At 41.0% G+C, this 24456-nt stretch overlaps 1 protein-coding gene across 7 annotated transcripts in view; it reads right to left on the bottom strand.

Moving 5' to 3' along the window:
• The window catches only part of ranbp3b (RAN binding protein 3b), a 114715-nt gene that overhangs the window by 6870 nt on the left and 83389 nt on the right, over positions 1-24456 (bottom strand). For 5 of the 7 annotated variants that reach the window (XM_070859841.1, XM_070859844.1, XM_070859845.1 and 2 more), the window contains 7 exons: positions 20372-20521; positions 15589-15698; positions 13433-13517; positions 11431-11566; positions 9436-9560; positions 5183-5303; positions 283-425 (listed from right to left, as the gene is read on the bottom strand). In XM_070859841.1, the coding sequence (XP_070715942.1) occupies positions 283-425; positions 5183-5303; positions 9436-9560; positions 11431-11566; positions 13433-13517; positions 15589-15698; positions 20372-20521 (870 nt within the window). The remainder of the gene's footprint in view (positions 1-282; positions 426-5182; positions 5304-9435; positions 9561-11430; positions 11567-13432; positions 13518-15588; positions 15699-20371; positions 20522-24456) is intronic. The other 2 variants (XM_070859842.1, XM_070859848.1) reach the window with 2 other exon arrangements.

Here is a 24456-nt window from a genome sequence, read left to right as displayed (position 1 = left end):
TGCTGAATGGTCTACACCTGAAACATTAATTGTCTGATCACTCCACAGATGCTGAGTGTTTCCAACATTTTCTGGTTTTCTTTCCCCTTTCCTCCTCCATTTGTCCCTTCCTCTGCTGTCTGTCCCTCTGCCTCTCTGCTCTCTTCCCTTTCTGCCTGTCATTAGTTTAATTTGAACACTGAAGCATGGCAATAGATTTCTGTGCAAAAGACACAAGCTGATTAAAAAAATACTGTAGTTTGAGTTCTTATAATACAATAATGAAACACTAATGAGACATACCGAGATGAGAAAGACTTTGACACCCTGGTCCTCCGCATCCATAGCTGTGATTCGAATACTCTTCTCGCTGGCTTTATCAATTTGCATCTGAGCCCAGAGTTTGGTGTTTAGAATCAATCGAAGGCTGCCCTGAGTCCGCATCACTGCAACAAAGCAAGAAAAAGCACTGAAGGAATAAAGACCATGTCATACAGATATTAAAGCATTTTAAACAGCTGACAAAGAGTGAAACAAATATTTATAATTCACCAACAACGATAAATTTTCATGTGTTTTGCAGATTGGCCTTAATCAGCAAAATTACATTTTATACTATTTTATTTTAGTATTTTATACTATTATGACCTGAAACAGAGAAGCGAGTGAAAGGGCCAATTACTTAGTGTAGATATCATCTTCCTCATACTTTGGAAGGAGCTGAAGTTCACTCAGTGGGAACTCAAAACCAGAAAAGAGTCAGCCTCCTGGAAAATGTTTCACATCTCACAGCTTTAGTGTTCTGGGTAATTTCCTGAGTTATACCGACACTGTTGCACACACAAAACCACTTTGCATCAATGTAGAAGTAGCAGTACAACAGAACCTTTTGAAAAAAGTTAAACCTCCACATACAAGTGTTACACTGCCATTATTCTATGGAGCAAAAAATTAGAACAATGGTTCTTTCGGAAATTTATATTGTGTATTGTCAGTAGATTTTCTCCCACCATGCTGTATAACAACATTACTCTGGGGACTTCAACTTCAGTTTTTTATTGCAAGACAAGTGAAACTATTTTTGGTTCATCAGCTAATTTCAATATGGTTCTTCCAACGCCCCATTCCAAGTCATCTATATACAGCGTATGCATTGACTCCTGGGTACCCCACCTCCAGCCCCTCTCCAATCCAAGCAACACCCATTTATACTATCCTTCAAACAACTTTCTAGCCATGCTGCCACATTTCTTCTTGTATCATACACATGAATTTTTCTAACCTTGTGTATGTCTATGTGCGCTCGTGTGTGTTTGTTTGCCTGTATGTCTGTTCATATGTGCTTCTTATAAGATACCTGAATGAACACCTTCTGAAACTCCAGATACACTAAATCCTTTTATCCATCCAAACTAACTCTTCAAAAACTCAACTTGCGTTTCATAAATCTATGTTTGCTGTCCTTGATTAACCCATTCATTTCTAAGTGCATACTAATTTTACCATGAACTATGAATTCCAAGAATTTTCCCACAATGGACATTAAGAGTTTGTCCACATGTGATTTTAGACTAGTCTATAGTTTTCCCCCAAAAAACATCCGTACTCAATTTCCTTTTTCAGTGCAATGGCTGTCTACCCCATTAAATCATGATCTACATGCTGTTTAATTGTTTGAAGAGTTTCTTACAAGACCAACCAACAGCTGCTATTATCTCTTAACGTTGATTTTTAACCTCTTAGCTTTTTCCTTCAATTATTCACATTATTGGTCTCTAAACTTTCACATCATTTTCCTTTTTTTCCCCTCAATTCTCTATAAAATGCAAGCCATTCAGACTTGAATACTACTGTATTTGGGTGGGACAGGATACCAGAAATTACCTGACACAGGCAAATATTCTGGATATTTTTCCTCTACACCTAAAGAATCAGTAAAAGAGAATGCAGCCATTGCAGAAATATTATTTTGCAAATTGATAGCTGAAAGTGGAGTATATAAAGTCCCAAATCACAGAAACAGGAGTTGGCAATTCAGCCCCTTGAGCCTGTTCTGCCATTCAACTAGATCATGGCTGTATCTCAACTCCATATATGTGCCGATGTTTCAAATAATTTAGCAACCACACAGGGAGCAAATTCTAGAGTTCCACTAACTGTTGTGTGGAAAAAATGCTTCCTACATTCACTCCTAAATGACCCTAGCTCTAATTTTAAGATTATGCCCTCTTGTTCTGGATTCCTCCACCAGAGGTTAGTTTCTTTGTAACCACCCTATCGAATGCCTTAATAATTTAAAACACCTTGATTAGATTACCCCATAACTTCTAAACTCAAGGGAATATAAGCCAGGTTTATGCAACCAGACCTCATAAATTAACATATTAAGCCCTGGTATTCTGGTGAATCTGTGCTGTACCCTCCCCAAGGATAAACTGATTTGACAATGCCAATGTGCAAAATTGCAAACACTGAGAATCTATGTAACATTTTTAATTTGGTTTATATTAATCACAATATTCTGATGTGCAAAATGTCACAATTGACAAAAACAATGCTGGAGTCATGTGGACAGCCTTCCACAAGTCTTACCTGTGTCACCAGCAGCTGAGAGCAACTAGAACAGGAGTAAAAGATACACTGCTAAACATCTATTACTTTAATAGCAGCACAAAACAAAAAGAGCATGATCAGCACCAGCAATCAAGTAATGCATTTGAGTTGGGCCTCAAACACGTGGCACAATGTGGCTAATGCTCTTTCTGGCTGTTATAAAATGCAATAACTAATAGACCTATGCTGTATCCTAGTCATGCTCCCAGTCCCTGGGACAGTCCTTAAAATATTGCTACACCCTAGAAAACCATCTCAGACTCCAGGCCCATCTGGCTCACCATGAACACTGTCACAGCAGATGTACTGGCAATGTTAAAAGTTATCCACTTTGGTGGCAAAAACACGAAGGCAGAATATTACCTGAATGGCGGCAGATTAGGAAAAGGGGAGGTGCAACGAGACCTAGGTGTCATGGTACATCAGTCGTTGAAAGATGACATGCAGGTACAGCAGGCAGTGAAGAAGGCAAATGGTATGTTGGCCTTCATAGCGAGAGGATTTGATTATAGGAGCAGGGAGGTCTTACTGCAATTGTACAGGGCCTTGGTGAGGCCTCACCTGGAATATTGTGTTCCATTTTGGTCTCCTAATCTGAGGAAGGACGTTCTTGTTATTGAGGGAGTGCAGCAAAGGTTCACCAGATTGATTCCCGGCAGAACTGACTTATGAGGAGACACTGGATCGACTGGGCCTGTATTCAATGGAGTTTAGAAGGATGAGAGGGGATCTCATAAAAAATATAAAATTCTGACGGGACTAGACAGGTTAGATGCAGGAAGAATGTTCCCGATGTTGGGGAAGTCCAGAACCAGGGGACATAGTCTAAGGATAAGGGGTAAGCCATTTAGGACTGAGATGAGGAGAAACTTCTTCACTCAGAGAGTTGTTAACCTGTGGAATTTTCTACCGCTGAGTTGTTGATGCCAGTTCATTGGATATATTCAAGAGGGAGCGAGATATGGCCCTTACGGCTAAAGGGAAAAAGGGGTATGGAGAGAAAGCAGGAAAGGGGTACTGAGGTGAATGATCAGCCATGATCTTATTGAATGGTGGTGCAGGCTCGAAGCGCTGAATGGCCTACTCCTGTATCTATATTCTATGTTTGCACTTATATGCTCTTGGTCTGATCCCTAGCAGGTGCACTTTCTGGCTGTCAACCCAATTTCTGTGTTGAGCCTCTTTTCAAGGGAGGCTCTGCACTAATAAAGCAATAGTTCCTTCCTTAGAGGAACCTGGTGTTTCTATTTGGCTGAGATGATACTCAGCTCAGATTGGTGCCCGTGTACCAACGGCACTATAGCACTGGTAAGTTTTAGTGTAGGCAGCTGTCAGTGAGTGTTCAGCTGAAATCGATCTGATACGTTGAAAAGTCTTGGTTCATATCAATTTTGTTATTGTAATGTATGCACGTGAGAGTATGCTCACAAGTTTGTAGAGCTGTTGAGTTGGGACTGGCATAGCCAGTCACGTGATGTTCACAAGTCTTAATAAAACCCCAGCTAGTTGAGTTCGGGGGTCCACGATGAGGCAGGTGGCTGTGAGCCTGGTGGATGAACTGGTAATATGTAGTGCGATTGTTAAACCGTTTGCTAATAAACCAACTAGTTCCTAATAGAAATGTGTTGCTATGAATTCTTAAGCAAAGAACCCTTGAAGAAAATACATTAAAGTCATGAACAACACAGGACATATGGTTGAGTTGCTCTTTGGCAGCTAGTGCCAATTCTCCCTTGCCATGATTCATGAAACATAAAGCTGAAAGAAAATGAACTAGCTGGTTTGAAAGCAGAATATACTTATAGACTGTGAAAGACCATTGGTATCTAATCTAAGCTACTTCTTTGAGAGACTGAAGGCCTTGCTCGAATTCAATATCCAGAGTCCAACGCAAGGAGCTCAGAATACAAACCGTTCAACTGGAGAAAAATGAACTGACAACAATCTACAACATCATAACACTATTTTTATGCGCGTGCTAAGCAGCAGCAGCACTAATCAAGCTAGATTTTAGTCCAATTGTGCGTGAACGATGCTAAAATGAATAATGGAAATATTTCAGTGTGTACCATGGAGTAATCAAGATCCTTCTCCTAGTGCATGACTACACACAGGATACAGGTCTGTCCCTCTCCCGTGGCTGAGCCTCCCACAAAATAAGGCTTTTCACTTCTACAAGCAAGTTATTTCACAAGTCCAAATATACTGTGCAAATCAGAAACACTCCATGTCATTGCAAATTCTCCTCAACCCTCCCCTCCCACCCGGAGATCAGCTAACTCAGGACAGGAAGAGTATCAAACATGGGACTTTGCTGGTGTGTGGGGATCATCAGTTCAGCATTGGGCGCTGCAGGTATCAACCATTCAATTAGGACACACGTGTTTTGGATACTTTAGAGTACTTAAAAAAGAGAAAACAAAACTGGATTTCCACCATCATTTTCTATGAGGTATTGCAGTGTTTAGAACACTAACATTTTTACTTGTACAGACTATAAACTTCATTTACGAAAAGCAAATTAATTTCAGCAAGTGCCACAAAGTAGCATCAATAGCATCAACGGACAGTACAGAAGATGAACTCATACCTAGCCTTGACTGCAAGGCTCCATCGTCAGCAGATGCCATATCGTTGAGTCTCAAGAGACCTCTTCCCCTCTCCACCCAGGATTGTGATGTCTTGTCAAACACAAATAGTTTGCATTGAATCTGAAATTAAACAAGAATATTCTGAAGCCAAGAAATATTGCCCTCCCACAATTGCCAGGGAAACATCCACACCCTACATGGAGTTATATTCAGCTATGAAAAGAAAAAAATTAAAAATCATCATGAAACTTAAAAGCCCATCTTTCACCAAACTGTTAAATTCACAAAAAATCTGTTTATAATCATTTATTCCCACTTGAAAAGTTGACCTAGTTGAAGCGTCCTCTTGCTTGCTCTCCTTCCACTGGCCCTTCTATAGTTCTCGCACTCTGGAGGCTCCTGAATGGAGGCTGACCTTCGCTAGGCTCTTCTTACTAGATGGCCGAGCTGATATCAGTCATATCTGAGGCATTCTGAGTGGTGACTGATATCTTTTGCCAATGCATAGCGCACCAAATTGGGGACCCGCACAGCGTGCTCCTGGTCTTAGCTATGCCACCAGAGCAGAGTAAAGCAGAAGGCAGGTACGAGAGGCACGGGAAAAAATGATAAAACCTAATTTTGGCACGCTCTCATTTTTTATTCATTTTTATGTACAAATGACTATAGTCATTCAAAAGGGTGGGGTGGGGCTAAGATATACAGCGTCCCTTTAAGAAGTTGGCACTACACAGCATCCATGTGAAGCACATAAGTCTTCCTTAGTCCCACTGTTTTTATGGCATCATTCTATTTATGTATCTGATTTGAAGGAGGTAACAGTAGATAGACGGAATTGGTATAATAAGAAACAGACATGAACATAGCTTTAAGTCAGATGGGCAGATATGAAGGTAGCTTTGTTAATGGAATTCAAACTACATTCAAAGAAGGAAGGTCATACCAAATGTAGGTTACCCAATACTATTTCCTCACTCTTTCAGTCTCGATAACATATTAAAATTCTTACATAGGCTTCTTGCTACACTGAGAAGTGCTATGTATACATTTCCTACGGAGATTCCAATGTTAAAATGGTCACACTAGACTGTTAGGCTTAGCATTGATGTTTCCATGGCATCAGTAGGTGGTGCTCTCATAATACTTTTGATATTCATTTTATAACTTGCCTGTCACACCACCACTTGGCACAGTGAAGCCGTGCCAAAATTTTTGTAGAGCTCCATCTGTTGAGTTATTGTAAATTTGACTACTCTAAAATGTAAATATTAATTGCCGCCCTTTAGATATTTGAAGATTTTATATTTTAACACTGTACTCTTATTCCTCTTGGCCAGCCTCACAGCATCAACCTAAAAATATTTATTGCTATTTAAATTTTTTTTAATCCTCTTCTGCCCTCTGCAATGTCGTATCCAACTGGCCTCACTCCTAGTGGCTCTTAATCTCAGCCTTATCTCGGATAGAGATTGGGGTGAGGGAGAGAATGGGGCGAGCCAGAGATTGGGGCTTTAAGATGGACCAACCAATGCTTAGTTTTAATATATCCAATAACATTTTGTCTCGTGTTTGCCATACTTAGATTTTATGAAAGGAAAATATGGCAATGCATATAAAAACCTGCTTGCATACTGCAGGATAATCCCAGCAACCTTAGGCTCTGAGGATTCAAGTGTTTAAAAATGTGTTGAATTCAGCAAAGGTTACATGGATTTCTTGCTTTTTGGTACTTCAGATATATACTTTAAAGATCTACCAAGTGCTATAAATTTCAGGAACACTAAATATTGAATGTTGACAGGGTCTTTCCTTAGTTGGGAGGGTGCTTTCAGGTCTCTTCTGGGAACATATGAATGGAAGTGTGTTTAGCCGGCAACAGGGCATCACTCCTTCCCTTGGGCGTTCTTAGCAAGCTGCCTGCTCACAAATCTGGAGATGTGATTGGCGAAAATGACAATACATAGAATCTCTGTCTACTTTACTTCCTACCATCTACACCTCAATAAGTCAAGAGTTGGACACCTGGTAGAGAGCCCACTTATGCAGCTGGCCATGCATTTTTGCTCACACCTGCTGCAACATTTTGCACTCTGATATCGAGCAATTTCTGATGACAGTACCACCATACTTGGATAGCATCCACCTGTAAGAATTCCTGCTAACTTTGGGTTTCACTGTGGCAGGTTAATAAATCTGTTTTATTTTCCATAAGCTTAGTCCTTGAATAACATCTAACTACGCTGCTCAAAGTTTTCATATGTGCCATAACAGACGTGGCTAGATCCCACACACCTCACATTCATTGTTCCTCAGAAAAAGGTCAACTATTCTGAGGCGAGACATAGGCTGTGGACCATTCATTTGCAATCGACTTAATACTTGTCTCGAAACCTCACTCTGGTTGATATCAAAGTTCTGGGACAATAGATTGTCTCTGGAGAAAGTTAAGCTGCAAGAGCATCAAAGGTCTTGCATCCCACTCCATGCAGATGGCTGGCGTTCTCAAGTCTTAGGAGACACATGTAACATCAAATCTACATCCTACATTCTATGAGGAAAACCAAAATATTTAGAAATGAAAGTCTGGAATAAGTGTACTCATGGAAAATATGTAATGCCAGGACCTACAAGATGTACAAGTCTGGGTTAGGATACCTACATCAACCACCAGCCACAAGGAAAGATGTTCACTCAGCGCATCACTCAACTCACATTTCAACTGATTAGCTTAATACAACAAACATCACAGAAAGTTACCATGCAGGTACAGCAAGCGATTCGGAAGGCAAATTGTATATTTGTCTTTATTCAAGGGGTTTGGAGTATAAGAGTACGAAAGTCTTGCTGCAATTATATAGGGCTTTGGTGAGACCACACCTGGGGTACTGTGTACAGTTTTGCTGTCCTTACCTAAGGAAGGATATATTTGCCTTGGAGGGAATGCAACAAAGGTGCACTAGATTGACTCCTTCGATGAGAAGGCTGTCCTGTGGGTAGAAGAGGCCTATATTCTCTGGAGTTTAGAAGAATGAGAGGTGATCTTATTGAAATGTATAAAATTCTTAGAGGGCTTGACAGGGCAGATGCTGAGAGGCTTTTTTCCCTGGCTAAAACTAGGAGTCATATTCTCAGGATAAGAGGTAGCCATTTAGGACTGAGATGAGGAGAAATGTCTTCACTCAGAGGGTGGTGAATCTTTGGAATTCTCTACCCCAAGAGGGCTGTGGATGCTCAGTCGATGAGTATATTCAAGACCAAAGATCGATAGATTTTTGGACACTAAGGGAATCGAGAGATATAGGAATAGGGCAGGAAAGTTGAGTTGATGGAAAAGTTCAGCCATGATCTTATTGAATGGCGGAGCAGGCTTGATAGACAGACCAAATGGCCTACTCCTGCTCCTTTTTTTATAATGTTTCTTCTTCTGTTCGTATAATAAAACTAATTCTAAAACTCAAGGTTTACACCAATGACCATATATGTATAAAACTCAGAAAAAACTCTTTTACAGAGCTTAAGATCTTTATGAAGGATTGCAGGCAATACTTGAACATAACATAACATCTTTCGAGTGTGCCAGCATCAGAATGAACTGTTACTGATGACAGATAAAAGAAAGAATTCAGGTATGTTACCAGGTGATGGCTTATAAGAAGCAAGTGCTTGGATAAGATTACTCTTAACATTACTCCTACATGGAATCAAACTCTGAAATGGTTAGTGAACCATAAGCCTTTCTTCATGTTTCAAAAAAAGAAAAGAAATGAAAAAGGGGGAGGTAACTGGGATTAAGAAGATTAGGTCTTCATCATTAGGCAGTCCCTCGAAACGAGGATGACTTGCTTCCAAGCCGAAAAGGGATGAGTTCACAGGCGTTTCAATGAAGGACCTAATATTCCGGATACCAAACTACATCTTGAAGGGTGGAAGATGCCTGTGCGTGGATTTTTTTTAACGTGTGGTAGCCGTTGAAGCAACTGTCATTGCTAACAAAATGGCCAAGTAGACTCAATGAGCCAAATGAGCTATGCCTGTTCCTATGAAGAACTGGATGGATAATCACCAGAGGCTGCTTTTGCATGCTTATCAGTCGCGACCTTGGGAGCAGGCTTCCAGCTGGGACAGCTACAAAGAGGGAAAATATAAAGATTTTAAAATTTACCGCATCAATTCAGTAGAACGGGCAGCACGTTCTAAGGAGTAGTCAAATCAACTGCAAACAACAGACATTTTTGGAGTTTCAATCACATACCTGTAAGACATTACTCTCTGCTTCCTCTCCAGTGATAACTTCCACTTTTTCCAACAAACATTTCTTCGCTGTTGCTTTGGTATAAGCAGCTGCAGACTCCTCCAGTGATTCTGTCACATTGTTTACTGGTATTAAACAGAAGTTAATTAATACTTGCATCTATTTGGGACTTGATCAGGTTTCAAAGTGCTTCTTCACATGATGAATTTCTCTTCCAGTGCAGCAACTGTTGTTACATCAACAAATGCAGCACCCATTCTGTGCTATCATCCCACAACAGCAAATGAGAATGACCAATTAATCTTTCCCCCTCCCCCAAATATATTTAACATCTATCAAAGGTTGACTGGACTTGTTTAAAGTCTCATCCAAGGAAGGCATCTCTAACAATCCAGCACTCCATCAGTATTGCGCTGGAGTCTCAGACCTCTTATGGCATTTGAACCCATCAGTTTATGACCAATGCTACCAACACTGATCATCAGTTTCGTACTAATATTGAATGTTAAGTTGGTGCAGCCCTAACCCATACTTTTCAAAATATTTGGAAAACAGGATTCCTATTAATTCAAAAAAAATTAGCCAAAGGTAGGATCCTACCACTGATCTCTCTATTTTCGCAGCTCTCTCCGTAACACCCCTGAAGATAGTTTAAACTTTTCACTGTGCAGAATACCACACAGCAAGAGGGCAAAGCTTTGGCAGGGTTTATATAATTTGGCATGAGGTGAATATAGGCAGCAAACACCGTACACCGGACGTGCATACCGCAATCTAATTTTCCAAAGAATATTCGTGAGGGATGAGTCTTAAGGAAATATGTTGAAGGATTTTGTAAAAATGACAACTTATAACAATGAAAAACTAATTTGTATGAAGAGAATGAAAGAGAAAATTTTAATTGACAAGTTTGTGAGCATAACAAATGTACAAGTTTTGAAGCTGCAGTATTGAATACTTACCTATCCTGTAAATAACCAAGCTGCTCACGGAGGAGCAAGTGTTAATATACTGCACAGGGCTGGTCATAGGAGAGAAGCTGTCAGGGGGCTGTATACAATGTTCCCTTTAAGCTGCGTGGTTGTGCACTGGAGGTTCCACGCAGCCGGACAGCCAGCTTTTAAATTGAAAAACTGCGTATGCATGGAACTTTGAATGGACCACGCAGCCTGTTAAAGGGCCAAAAGAAAATTAGAGGGAACATTCAAAATATGTCAAAATGGGAGAAATACAGCCTTTGATAGAATAACGGCCTCTCCAGGTGCGTATGATGTGCATGCGCCTAAATCTGGCATTTGCGATACTTTTGACATATAGCTCGCATCACTGGGAGAAGGGCCTTCACAGGCGGAGAGTTGGGCTATTGCCCAGCGAATGTCCTTCAAACTCTTATGCCTGGTAAAAGCAGGGTTAAGAGTTTTAATAGATAGAAAAATAAATGTTATTACTTATTTTTATATTAAAAACCCTGGTTTATGAAGGCAAGTTTATTTTTAACATTAAAACATTAAAAATAAATTTACAAAAAAATATTTTTTTCTCAAACATTTAATTTAATGCAATTTATATTCATTTAAAAAAAGTGAGGTTTTGTTTAATTTATGTTTGTGTTTTATTTGATTTGATTTGAGAGGTATTCTCATTGATATTATTGGGAGCTCGGAGCTCCCATTACTATGAATGATAATACTACATTGTGATTGGTGGTCCAGGCCCATATGATCCCAGGATGTGCATACGCTGGGCTGCGCATCGAGGCCTCGGAGCGCAAGTGTTCGTTCCTCCGGGACCACCAGGTACTTTCGTAAAAGAAAATTCGGTCGGAGGCATCCTCCCGCAGGAAGCCTCCAATCGCTATTTTTGGCCCAGTATTTTTTTCTTTATGATGGGAGCTTCCATTTATATGTAGAGGTTGAATGCATAACGAACGAGACATTGTTGGCAGATACAATATACTGAGTTAAAGGTTAGGGTAACCATTTTTAAATCCCTTACCTAACCAGTCGTTACCTTTCTCTGGCATTGTTTCCTGTAATGGTTCCGACACAGATCCAGATGCAGCAGCTACACTTTCTCCAAATAGCTGATCTTTGTTGCTTTCATTGCTTGCATCACCTGACCGTGGCAAACTCTGCAAATGTAATTCCCTTGCAGTTAGTAATTCTCCTGTATTATTACTTCATTGACCTAATGGCTTGCATTCTAGGGTCCTAAGAGAAGTAGCGGCAGGGATAGTGGATGCACTGGTTGTAATTTACCAAAATTCCCTGGATTCTGGGGAGGTCCCAACAGATTGGAAAACTGCAAATGTAACGCCCCTATTTAAAAAAGGAGGCAGACAAAAAGCAGGAAACTATAGACCAGTTAGCCAAACATCTGTGATTGGGAAAATGTTGGAGGCCATTATTAAAACAGTAACAGGACATTTGGAAAAGCATAATTCGGTCAGGCAGAGTCAGCATGGATTTATGCAGGGGATGTTATGTTTGACAAATTTGCTGGAATTCTTTGAAGATGTAACAAAGAGGGTGGATAAGGGGAAACCAGTGGATGTGGTGTATTTGGACTTCCAGAAGGCATTTGACAAGATGCCACATAAAAGGTTATTGCACAAATTAAAAGTTCACGGGGTTGGGGGTAATATATTAGCATAGATAGAGGATTGGCTAACGAACAGAAAACAGAGAGTCAGGATAAATGGATCATTCTCGGGTTGGCAATTAGTAACCAGTGGGGTGCCGCAGGGAGCAGTGCTGGGACCCCAATTATTTACAATCTATATCAACGACTTGAAAGAAGGGACCGAGTATAACGTAGCCAAGTTTGCTGACGATACAAAGATGGGAGGAAAAGCAATGTGTGAGGACACAAAAAATCTGCAAAAGGACATAGACAGTCAAAGTGAGTGGGCAAAAATTTGGCAGATGGAGTATAATGTTGGAAAGTGTGAGGTCATGCATTTTGGCAGAAAAAAATCAAAGAGCAAGTTATCAATTAAATGGAGAAAGATTGCAAAGTGCTGCATTTCAGCGGGATCTGGGGGTACTTGTGCATGAAACACAAAAGGTTAGTAAGCAGGTACAGCAAGTGATTAGGAAGGCCAATGGAATCTTGGCCTTTATTGCAAAGGAGACGGAGTATAAAAGCACGGGAGTCTTGCTACAGTTATACAGGATATTGGTGAGGTCACACTTGGAATACTGCGTGCAGTTTTGGTTTCCGTATTTATGAAAGGATATACTTGCTTTGGAGGCAGTTCAGAGAAGGTTCACTCGGTTGATTCCGGAGATGAGGGGGTTGACTTATGAGGACAAGTTGAGTAGGTTGGGCCTCTACTCACTGGAATTCAGAAGATTGAGAGGTGATCTTATCGAAACGTATAAGATTATGAGGGGGCTCGACAAGGTGGATGCAGAGAGAATGTTTCCTCTGATGGGGGAAGACTAGAACTAGGGAGCATAATCTTAGAATAAGGGACCGCCTATTTAAAACTGAGATGTGGAGAAATTTCTTTTCTCAGAAGGTTGTCGATCTGTGGAATTCGCTGCCTCAAGAAAGCTGTGGAAGCTGGGACATTGAATAAATTTAAGACAGAGATAGACAGTCTCTTAACCGATAGGGAATAAGGAGTTATGGGGAGCGAGCGGGGAAGTGGACCCGAGTCCATGATCAGATCAGCCATGATCGTATTAAATGGTGGAGCAGGCTCGAGGGGCCGTGTTTGCCTACTTCTGCTCCTACTACTTATGTTCTTATTGCAAGTTATATTCAAATATAGCAATCCTTACAAACGTCAGCTATCAGATTAATGACTGTACCACACCAAGCTAGAAAAAACTTAAAAATATTCAACAGCAGTTGTCAGAATAAACCAGTTATGTGTTATAGTGCTCTTCTGCTACTTGGCACATGGACAATAACTTGCAACCATCTGTACAACAAAATTAAGAGAATATAAGATAGATCATGAATGAAGTATTTAATTTGCTACACTCACCAGTACCCTCTCACTCATGTTCTCCCCAAAAACGAACTTGGCACTTTTTGCGTTACTCTCTGCATTTTCTCCGGAGTCCAGCAGACTACAGTGGGGAGAGAAAAATAAACAAACAACACCTATGCAATTGGGCAGAAATATGGCAGATGTAATTCAATACAGGTAAGTGCAAAGTATTACACACTGAAAGAATAGCAGACACACTGAATGAATGGTGTTGAACTGGTTATGAGAGAGACTGAAAGCGATCCGGAAGTGATAGCGGATTCTACACTTAGCACGTCCATCAATCAACGCAGTAAAGAGAATGCTGAGCTTTAATGCCATGTCAGGTCTGCGGTTGTCGTTTTTAATGCTCTGCTAAGGCCACATCAAGTTCTGGTCCTGACAGAGTAAACATCTCAACACTGGAACTATTGCAGAGAAAGTCCAAAGGGCTAATCTCTGGAATCTGAGAACTTTATGAGGAAAGGCTAGAAGAATTCAGAGGTTCCAGTCTTCACTAGAGGGAAATAAGAGCAGCCTTATATAAAGATACCAAAGGGAAACAGATACTAAGTGAGGTAGAAAGATTACATTTAAATCACAATTTTAAGGTAAAACAGAACTGCAGGATAAAGGGACATAGATACAAACTAGTAAAGGCAAGATAGGACTGACACCAGAAAGCACTCCTTCATGCAAACAATTACTTGCAATAACTTCTGGGTAGTGCAATAGAAGGAAACATTCTCAAAGCATTCAAGAGTTAGATATTGTTGGGGGTGGGTGGGGAGTTCTCGGTTTCTATGGAAGGATAAGCCGAATAGTCAGCCTCATCTGTATATATCTTTTGGATCTTTGTGATTAATTTAATTTGGCATCATTTATTGCAGGGCCAGAATAAGAACAGTGGAAGCATCCAAGTTCTTGACCCTCATTAAATACTGTCTTACTCATGTTATCGCCAGAAGTCCCTGACTGGAAGCCCAGTGCCTCTACGGGATGGTGGGAAAAGAAATCAGAGCAACAGTAATTGTCAGGATTCTATTGCATCTCCATGTTAGAAGCAGCATTGATACAGCTACAGGCAGTGGGTCTTTTATCTGTGCAGAGGTAATAATGTTGTTTAGCTTAGTTGAGCAAGTGATAGGAAGGAAAGAAACATGTTATTTCACATATTTTGGGTACGGGTTTCTCATTCTTTGAATGTAGCTTAACCCTCACAATAAGGCCATGGGTAGCACTTGGATTTTGGTAAGAGTATTTGAGGAGGATAAGGGTTTGGGACAAAATATAAACCCAATCTCCCTAAAGACAGCTTTGCCAATGGAGATGTGGTACCTTGAGATAGTGTGAAGAAGAATGTTAATAGATTTAAGAAGGACTAAGGTTGGAGCCAGAAATGAGAGATGGTAGCTATTGTTAGATTTGAAGGAAACAAAAAGAAACTGTGGGGGCGAAATTCAGGAGCGGCCCATTTGGGGGCGGCCACCTTCGCGAGGTGGGATAGCAGGAGAATTTCATCCCCTGTATCTTTGATGAACTGAAAGAAAATATTTTTCACTGCTCAAATGAAGGGCATGGAGATCAAGTTGCACCATTAGAAGATTGGAAGCTGATGAATGTAAAGTGGAAGCATAAACACAATTGGATTGGGTTAGATGATGTGGTTTACAGATGTTTAATATCAATTGTTTTTTCCTCATTCTCCAGTCTATAATTCTGTTTTAAAAACTAATTACAGTCATGATGTTTACAATTAAAAGTAGAACTGAAACTTGAGTCTACAGCAATATCATTGCAGAATATGATTATAATTACTCGGACGGTACGATAAGAGAATTCTGATGTTAGAATTTTGAAATTGTACAGTAGAGTGATAAGAGGAGGTCACCCTACATCATTGAGGCACATTTAAACTGCAGGGACAAAGACCGATCATTGCCAATGTCCACAGACAAGCAAACAGTAAAGCAGCACCGTGAGAACATCCAATCCTCATTTCTAAACAGAAGTAGCTGTATGTTAGCAGTAGTCCCTTACAGCCCTGCATATTGTTTAAATATCGAGTACTTTACCAGTTTGAACTTCACTATGCTGCCTATTCAGAATGCCTCGGTGGAAGATGTGGGCTAATGTGGATTCTATATATTCAAATGGATTAAGCCACTTACTTTGCAGTGTTTTGCTTGATGTACTGGAGAAAGTAGTTGGTTGCTGGCAATGTTTCTCCATCCGTAGAACTTTCCTTCACATCACTTGAAATGTCACAGCCCTCCACAATCTGCAACACATCAGGTATATAATAGGTATAGAACATGGCACACCAGAGATACAAGTTTCCAATACAATGCTCCACCACTTACCTTTACCCATCTCTTGCTACTCAGCTCTTGCCAAGTGTCATATTGTAAATATGCCATAATAGATAGAAAAATGTAATCAAGGTGATTTTCATTTTCCAAATATTTAAGTTATGGGGACTCCAGAAGAAGCTGATGACTACTATGCAAAACTGATAACTAACCTTGCGCTATTATATTCTATGAAACATCTTTTATAAGAGCAAAAACAATTAGGAACAGAAAATCCTAACAAGCCCACCCTTTTTCTTAGAACCCCACCTTCTCACCATATCCCTCAATTTACTTTCTTGAATGAAACCTCCCATCAAAATTCTCAACGGGATGGGAGGAGGGTGGAGCATAAACATCGGCATAGACCTGTTGAGCCGAATGGCTGTACATTCTATTACACTTTGAATCAAAAAGATCTTCCTTTATACTTGCCAGGCGCAATTTTGTCAGTTCTCTTCATTATCGGGAAAATTTTAGTTATCTCGAACTCACTTCAAAGAAAACAAGGCTAATTTCCTTAACCTTGCCTCATAATTTAACTTTTAGATATCAAGAATCATCATCATAGTTTTCCTCTGCACAATGTCAAGGGCAAAATATTCTTCATTTGATTTGACAACAAGACTTACCTTCCACCTAGAATCTAAAGGCTTTTAAAACTTGTGTTTGGTGTCACTTACTACTTGATTTACCTGCTCTCCTCCTCTTTTCAAATTGGTAGTGTCTTGCTCAATCAGCAACCTCTCTCCATGCAACTGGTACCTGAGTTTTTGCTGGAGGGGACCATCAGCCATAATAAGTCACCCTTCTTCGGTTCATTTCTGTAACAGGGCCTCCAAATCTCGAGCAGCAAAGGGAGCAGTGTTCCCCGCATGTCTCTATTGTGCCACTGTGAACAATTAGTTCACTTTGCTAGCACCAATACAATTTTCTCTTTTATGAGGAGCTGCTGTCTGTTATTAGCTGCTGCTTTGCCAAATGTTTCATCCCCTACCCAGTGTGCTTACAAGACAAACCTTCTGTGAAGCTTTCCGTGTGCTTATAGTCTATTTAAATTAGGGGGAAGGACTCACATCACAAAGTTCGGCATTGCCCACCTATGCACTAAGGATGGGCACGCACCTGTGCCAAAGGGATGCATAGACCCAATTTTTCCAGAATCATTATAATGTTAATACATTACTGAATGAAGTGTGAAACTCAACCCTGGCTATGACTGTACTGTACCATAACGCCTGTTGCATTGTATAAGATGCAAATTTCCTTGTTTGTCCGCTTTCTCAGTGGAGGTTTTACTACAAATTTCTGGAATTTGAACAAGTTTAACAAAAGGGCGTGAGAGTCATTAAAAAGGCACAGGAAAGATACATGCACAAAAATAAAAAAACTACAAGTACTCAAAACATAGAAACACAAAAAAGTTAAAGACAGCCCAACACTCTGAGTGCAGGCTTTGCATTCTGACAAAAAGGGTCAACATATGAAACATCAACTTGCTTTACCTTTACCCGGATACTCACAGGCCTGCAATGCATCCCCTTCTAAGTAAATGGGGACGATAGCTAAGGTTTGAATATAATATTTTCATGCTCCTTTGTTCTTTTAATACCCTCTCATTTTATCTTACTGAACTGATCTTCGTCTCCCATCTTATTCTTGTCACCTCTTTCCAGCGTTTCAAAAACACGTTTGCTGACCATTAATTCATCATCTTATCTCTGACAAGGGTTAATACTTAAATTCTTGTTTTCTATCTGTTATTCTCTTTCTCTCCTCTCCTTTTTGCTTTGTTCAGTTCTTTTAACTTCCAGTTTCTTCTTTTACAGATGCTGACAGACTTGCTGTGCATTTACAGCTTTTTAAAAACACAAAATCATTAAAATTACAATTAAGGAGGCCATTTGACACATCGCACATGTGCCAGTTCTTGTTCTTCAGTTGGAGTTATCTACTCGATTTCCTTGCAGTTTCTCTACATACTTTTACAGTCTTCCATTTCAAATATTTATCCCATTACCTTTCAAATGTTATTGTCTCTGACTCAGTAACTTACCTGTGGTAAAGAATTCCATGCTGCAGTAACTCTGCAAAAATCTCTTCTAACTTGCCCCTACATTCTTCGAAAGATAAAGCTCCTTTGCTACGAATTTGCCAACCACTAGAAACAATCTTTCATCACGTGCCCTCTCAAATCCTTTCATTATTTTGATAATCTTCCCCATTAATCATCTTTATTCCAAGGATAAGAAGTCCTATTTTTTTGAGCAAGTTCTTCATAACTATAACCTCTCACCCTGGTATAATTCTACTGAACCTTCACTGTACTCTTTCCGTGGCTTTAATATCTTTCCTACAGTGGGGCGTCCAGAACTGCATGCGATACGCCAAAGATGGCCTAATCAATGTCTGTACAACTCCAACATCACTTCCATACTATAATGTTCAAGCCCCCATGCATTAAACTGAGAACCTCATTTAGCTTTCTATGGCCCTTTCTGTTGTGTATCTGTAAAGCATGCACTCCCATGTTCCGCCACCAGGGAGTGCATCCCCTGAAGTCCCAAGGGATCCCTGCATCCCTTGGGAGCACTGTATACAAGCCGGCCCCTAATGCCTGTTCCTCACTCTAGAGTGTCTTGATAAAGACTGAGGTCACTGTTATTTTAACCTCCCTGTGTGCAATCTCATCTGTGTTAGGAACACAATACTTTCCACCTACACTCCCAACGGAAAAGATCTATGAACCTGCACCCTTCTGTTCCTTCACTCGGTTAGGAATCTTACCACTTTATCCAAAATGTACGACTTCATACTTTTCTACCTCTGTCAATTACCTGCCCACTCCACTAACCTGTCCGAGTACGACTGCAAATTCCTGCATTCTTCCTCGCTGTTTTCTCTCCTCCCTCCCAACCCCACATTTATTATCAGTAAAATCATCATCATTCCTCTTGTACCCATGTTCACATCATTTATATATGAAACAGAAAATGAAACCAGGCACAGCACAGATCTCTGGGACACACTACTACCTATATCCTGGCAATCTGCAAAACATCCACTCATTCCTAATCTTTGCTTCTGTCCTAACCATCGCACTACTCATAACCTTCAATACCACATGCTTTAATTTTTGTAACAAGCCTCTTGTATGACACTTTATTAAATACCTTTGCAACTCCATATATTAACCACGGACTGCATTCCCTTTATCTATACACTGATTGTCTCAAAAAATTAAAGTAAATTGGTCAAGCACCTGGTCTTTGCAAATCCATGCTGACTGTTAGTTTAGCCCATGCCGTTCTAAGTATTCCTAATTTGATCCTGTATTATGGATTCTAGAAATTTACCCACACCAAGTTAAATCTATTTGACCTGTAACTTCCTCTTATCCCATCTCCCTTTCTTAAACAAGAATGTAACATTTTCACCCTCCAGTCTTTTCCTAGAATTCCCATTTCTAAAGACCGTTGAAAAATATGGTTAATGCCTATTTCAACATTTCGGAATGCAAACCATAGAGTCTCCTTTTGAATATTTACTTTGAATAGCTGTGTATCTTCAAAATCCTTCTCAGATATTCCTACAATCCCACTTTCATACATACTTAGCAACACTGCCATTCCTTCACACTCGAGTACAAGATGATCCCCTTCATCTCCAAGTGTGCAACCTTCTTTGATAATACTTTTAAATCTTGGGCCCTTTTAAAAGGCCTTGCTATTTCTCTGCTGAATTCCAGTCTTTGCTTTCTTAATTTCTCTTTTTGCTTCCTTTCTATACTATGCCCCTACATTTAGTCAGATGCCTTTATTTAAACCTAATTTTTGCTGTAATCTATTTATCCGTGGAATGACTGGAAATAGTTCAGAAATCAGAAATTTACAACTCTTCTCTCTTTCAATATCCCAGCATCTGTCTAAAATTTCTGTTCAGCTTCTGAGTATTTTTACACTACCTGTTCTTCTCACACACAACACACAAGTTCATTCACCCTCTCCTGTTACAGGTGCACGCTAGTTCTGGTAGACAGCTCACCACTTTACTGACATCACTGCAGCAAAAGCACTATTCACAAAGCTCATCACTGAATTCCCTACAACGATAACTATCTGTTTTTTAACTGCTTCATTGTCACTTATTTCTCCAAGTTATTCTGACTTCTCAGTTTCAACTTCCTTTTCATGATTAACGTCCTTGCTGCCATCCAATGACGAAGAGCCATTTCACACAGTAACATTGTGTGTCATTCACTGCGACTTTTCCAATTTCTTACTGCCCTTCTTCAATTCACTCTTCACAGGCATGGCTCGTGCTCCATTTCCATACACTAAGCTCTCAATAGATTGTTACAGCATTAGGTACATATTGCTCATGTTTACGTCATCCAAGGGTATACTGCCACTATTCTTCACCTATCACGCATTAAAATATAAAAAAGCTACAAGCGGCTAATCACACAGCAGATTATGCACTGGATTAACCAAGTTACAATTAACCCAAAGATCAACTGTTCAAAGCAAGCACATACTACAGTAGGGATTGTAAGATCATTGAACAGCACACGGAGACTTTTCAATATTGTAATAACATGAACCTTCACTCTGTCTCGAAGATTTTCCCCAAACACGAAGTTCGTCTGTTCCACAAGCTGCTCAGGCTGCTCTTGGCTATCCTCCTTCTCTTCATTCTCATCTACTTCACAGCTGCTCTTGGACTCTGATGAGACTGCTAATTTTGCATTCTCCTGGAAATGTGGAGAAATCATTTTAAGTGAACTCTGCACACCATCTCAACAACCCAAATATCCAGGCAGTCAGGATTTATATATAAAGTAAACTTTCCAATCCCCATTTCGGGGGCACCTTGCCAAACAGAAAGAGCGGTCGCCTCAAAGGTCTACTGCTATCATTATCACTAAAAATGTAATCTGCACTTAAACAGAAACATTAACAGACAAAGGAATGTTACATTCTTCCTTATTCGGTCAACCTCGACATACAAATAGTTGCGTACCAAAGTTCAAGATATGGCTCCACCGATGGCTCAGTTGGTAAACTAGTGCCCAGTGTGGAACTGAGCCATACAACCAAGAAGATCCCAGGTTCGATCCCTGGTCTATCCTGAGTTAGCTGATCTCAGATGCAGCAGGTGTAGGGGTGCTCCAATTGGCCTTAGCGCCCCTGGGCAAGGGAGGAGAGAAAAAAATAATCAGCCAGGGTTCCCACTCCTGATCATTATCCAGTGACTTGCTAGAAAGTGCATTTGTGGTCATCGGACAAGGACAGGATTGGCTTGGCTGTGGTACCTCCCACGATTACGGCTACCACTTTGTCTTTATGGATTCTGCTCCTCTGCTCTCCAGGACATTGCAGAATCAACTCTCAAGCTGCTTTTCATTCAGCCTCCAACTTCATGGCTCCTGCCCTGATGCTGACCTGCACACACTTCTGTAGCTGCTGACTTCCTGTTACTTCTCCAACATATGCTCCAGCAGCACCAAGATCACCAAAATACCCCAATCAAGGAAGGAAATCAAAGAAGGAAACAAGTAAGTTGGCTGAACACGGTCCAAAGCTGAAGGTAAAGAAAGCATGGGGCTAAGTGACTCAGCTGCTATCAAGGGGAATATGCCAAATCCTGTTAGAAGGGACATAGCCCATGTGATCAGGACAGAAGATGCTAACTGCAAAGCCCCAGTTCTCCTCAAATCACAGCCAGCCTCGCAACACTGTCCAACTGGCCTTGGGCCTTCTCCAATGGTTTGCCTGCCTGCTCAAGAACCTTGTACCACCAACCACCAGATGACCTTGTGTCGATGAATCTTACAAACATCTCGCAGCTGACAGAAGTTTGGCTTGCAGTCAATGACTATCAAATCTCATCTCGGTTTCTCCTGCTAGTCTGTGAGCACCTTTTGCTCATTATCATCTTCCGATCCTCCTTCAGTTCGCTACTGCTCTCTCAAATTCCATAGTGACTTCCTTGTTGAGATCTCCTGCCTTCATACTAAGTGGCTACTTAACCTCAGTACCTTCAACCTCTACCTCAATTTCCCATACTGCATGGCTCCTGATGTCTCTGCCCTCCTCTACTCAGTGTTTACATCATTTCCCACATCCACAGCTACCCGTTCTCATTTTATGTGGCCTTGCACCCCAATTCACATCTGCCTGCCTACTTCCAACCTTAAAATCCTCCACCCAAAAGGGAAAAACTCACCCAGCTCTCAACGCCCCCTCCTGTGGCCCTCCGTCAATCACGGCACCACTGTTGGTGTTCACCTACTCAACATCTTAATCCCCACCAAGTTACTCATTGTCTTCCACCACCACCTTTTGTACCACAGACTTGAAAGCACCTGGCACATGACTGATTTTGTCACCCACTATCAAATCTTGCTGGACTATGTTAAACTTTACCACGCCTCCCTTCCACAGCCAAATCCTCTTCCTACTCAAGGATAATTCTGGAGAGCAAGGCCAAGTAAGCACTCCTTTTCTCCATAACAAAGCACCTCCTTAGGTTCCCTTCCACCCATGTCTCTCAATGACAAACATGAGTTGCTCATGGATTTCTAGCTTCTTTGTATTTCCTTGCCCTTTCTAAACTAATTTATTTCATGAGATCCACCTCTTGCTCCTTCAACACCAGAGGTTCAATAACCAGGGGGCATAGATTTAAAGTAGTTGGTAGAAGACAGGAGACAAGGAAACATTTCTTTACCCAGAGAGTGTTGGAAGTCTGGAACTCACTGCCTAAAGAGTGGTAGAGGCAGAAACCCTCATCACATCTAAAAGGCACTTGGATGAGCACTTAAAGATGCGTAACCTACAGGGCTAAGGACCTAGTGCACGGACACAATGGACCGAATGGCCTCCTTCTGTGTCGTAATTTTCTATGATTCTATGATGAACACCCTCTCCACCCAACTCCTGATCACACCATGTGCTTGACAATGTTGTCAATAGCTCCCTTTGCTCAGGTTCTGTCCTCACCCTCTTAACACTGCTTTCATCACCCCTGCCTCAAAAAAACCCACCCATGACCCAGCTGTTTCCTCCAAGCCCATCTCCAACCTCCCTTTCTTTTCTTGGTCCTTGAATGCATCATCACCTCCCAGCTCTGAACCATCCTCTTCCATAACTGAACTCTTTCAACTCAGGTTCCACCCTAGTCAAATCAGAGCCTGTCCTGGTCAAAGACAGACGGATCCTGTGACAGCTACTGTGGCACATCATCGCTACTTATCCTTTTTGACCTCTGAGGTGTTCAAAGAAAGAAAAATGAACTTGCATTTATTTAGCGTCTTTCACATCCTGAGGAGGCCCTGAAGCACTTCATAGCTGACACAGTTGAATATGCCATCCTCCTCCATTGTAGTTCTGCTCTGTGGGACTGTACAGTTCCATTCTTAACTGTCCCAGTGCATTTTAAGCAAAGGGTTCTTCTCCTTCCTCTGCATGGTGACCTCTGAAGTTTAAGGATCAATTATTGCCTCCTTTTTCTCATCTAAATACTGCTATTAATTACATCATGCATAGGCAATATATGTATACTAATGAAACTCAGCTCTAATTCCCCACCATTTCCTTCAATGCCATGGCCACCTATGTGACATTGAATGGACCAAAATTTCCTGATACCAGAATATTGGGAAAACCAAAGCCAGCGTTTTTGGCCCCCCTCAAGACAATAACTTGCATTTATACAGCACCTTTAATATAGAAACAAGTCCCCAAGACACTTCACAGAGAGGAAATAAAAGAATGGATGCAAGCCATATAGGAGATGAAAGGAGGGGCAACCAAATGCTTGGTTGAAGAGATGTGTTTTAAAGAGGGTCTTAAAAGAGAGGGGCTCTTAAAGGAGGAAAGAGGGAATGCACAAAAGGGCAGAGTCAGAGGAGTAGAGAATTTTGGATGGGGGCGGGGGGTGGCTGGAAGAGGTTAGAGATAGAAGGATTTAAACATAAGATTACTGGATGTAGGACTAGTTTGACAACACAGAGGTAGAGACAGATGGTGGAGAAGTAATGCTGGGCATTGTCGGTATACATATTGAAGCTAACCTCAAGTCTTCAGATTTTGTCCTAAGGTGCAGCATGTATGATGAGGAAGAGGGGGGCTCAGGGATAGATCCCTTCATGCAGAGGGTTGTGAATCTTTGGAATTCTCTATCCCAAAGGGCTGTGGATGCTGAATCATGGAGCAGATACGAGGCTGAGATATATAGATTTTTGAACTCTTAAGGGAATCAAGAGATATGGAGATCGGGTGGGAAAGTGGAGTTGAGGTCGAAGATCAGCCATGATCTTATTGAATAGCGGAGTAGGCTCGAGGGGCCAAATGGCCTACTCCTGCTCCCAATTCCTATGTTCTTATGATCCTTGGGGACTCCAGAGGCAACGGTGTGGGGGTGGGAAGAGAAGCAATTGCTGGAGATGCCCTGGTTTCAATTGAATGAGTGAAACCAAGTGAGAAGTCCCACCACGGTGGATAGCAGAAAATGGATGATGCAATCGGCCGTGTCAAAAACGGTTGGGGACAGGTGATGAAAGATAATGCACCATGGTCACAGTTACAGAGAATGCCATTTGTGATTTTGGTTAGGACCTGGTATTGTGGGAGGGGCAGAAACTTGATTGAAGAGATTCAAACAGAGAGTCATGGTAGTGACAGG

Source organism: Pristiophorus japonicus, chromosome 18, assembly GCF_044704955.1.
Source record: "Pristiophorus japonicus isolate sPriJap1 chromosome 18, sPriJap1.hap1, whole genome shotgun sequence".
NCBI classification, from domain to species: domain Eukaryota; kingdom Metazoa; phylum Chordata; class Chondrichthyes; family Pristiophoridae; genus Pristiophorus; species Pristiophorus japonicus.
This window is presented reverse-complemented; position numbering and strand designations above follow the sequence as displayed.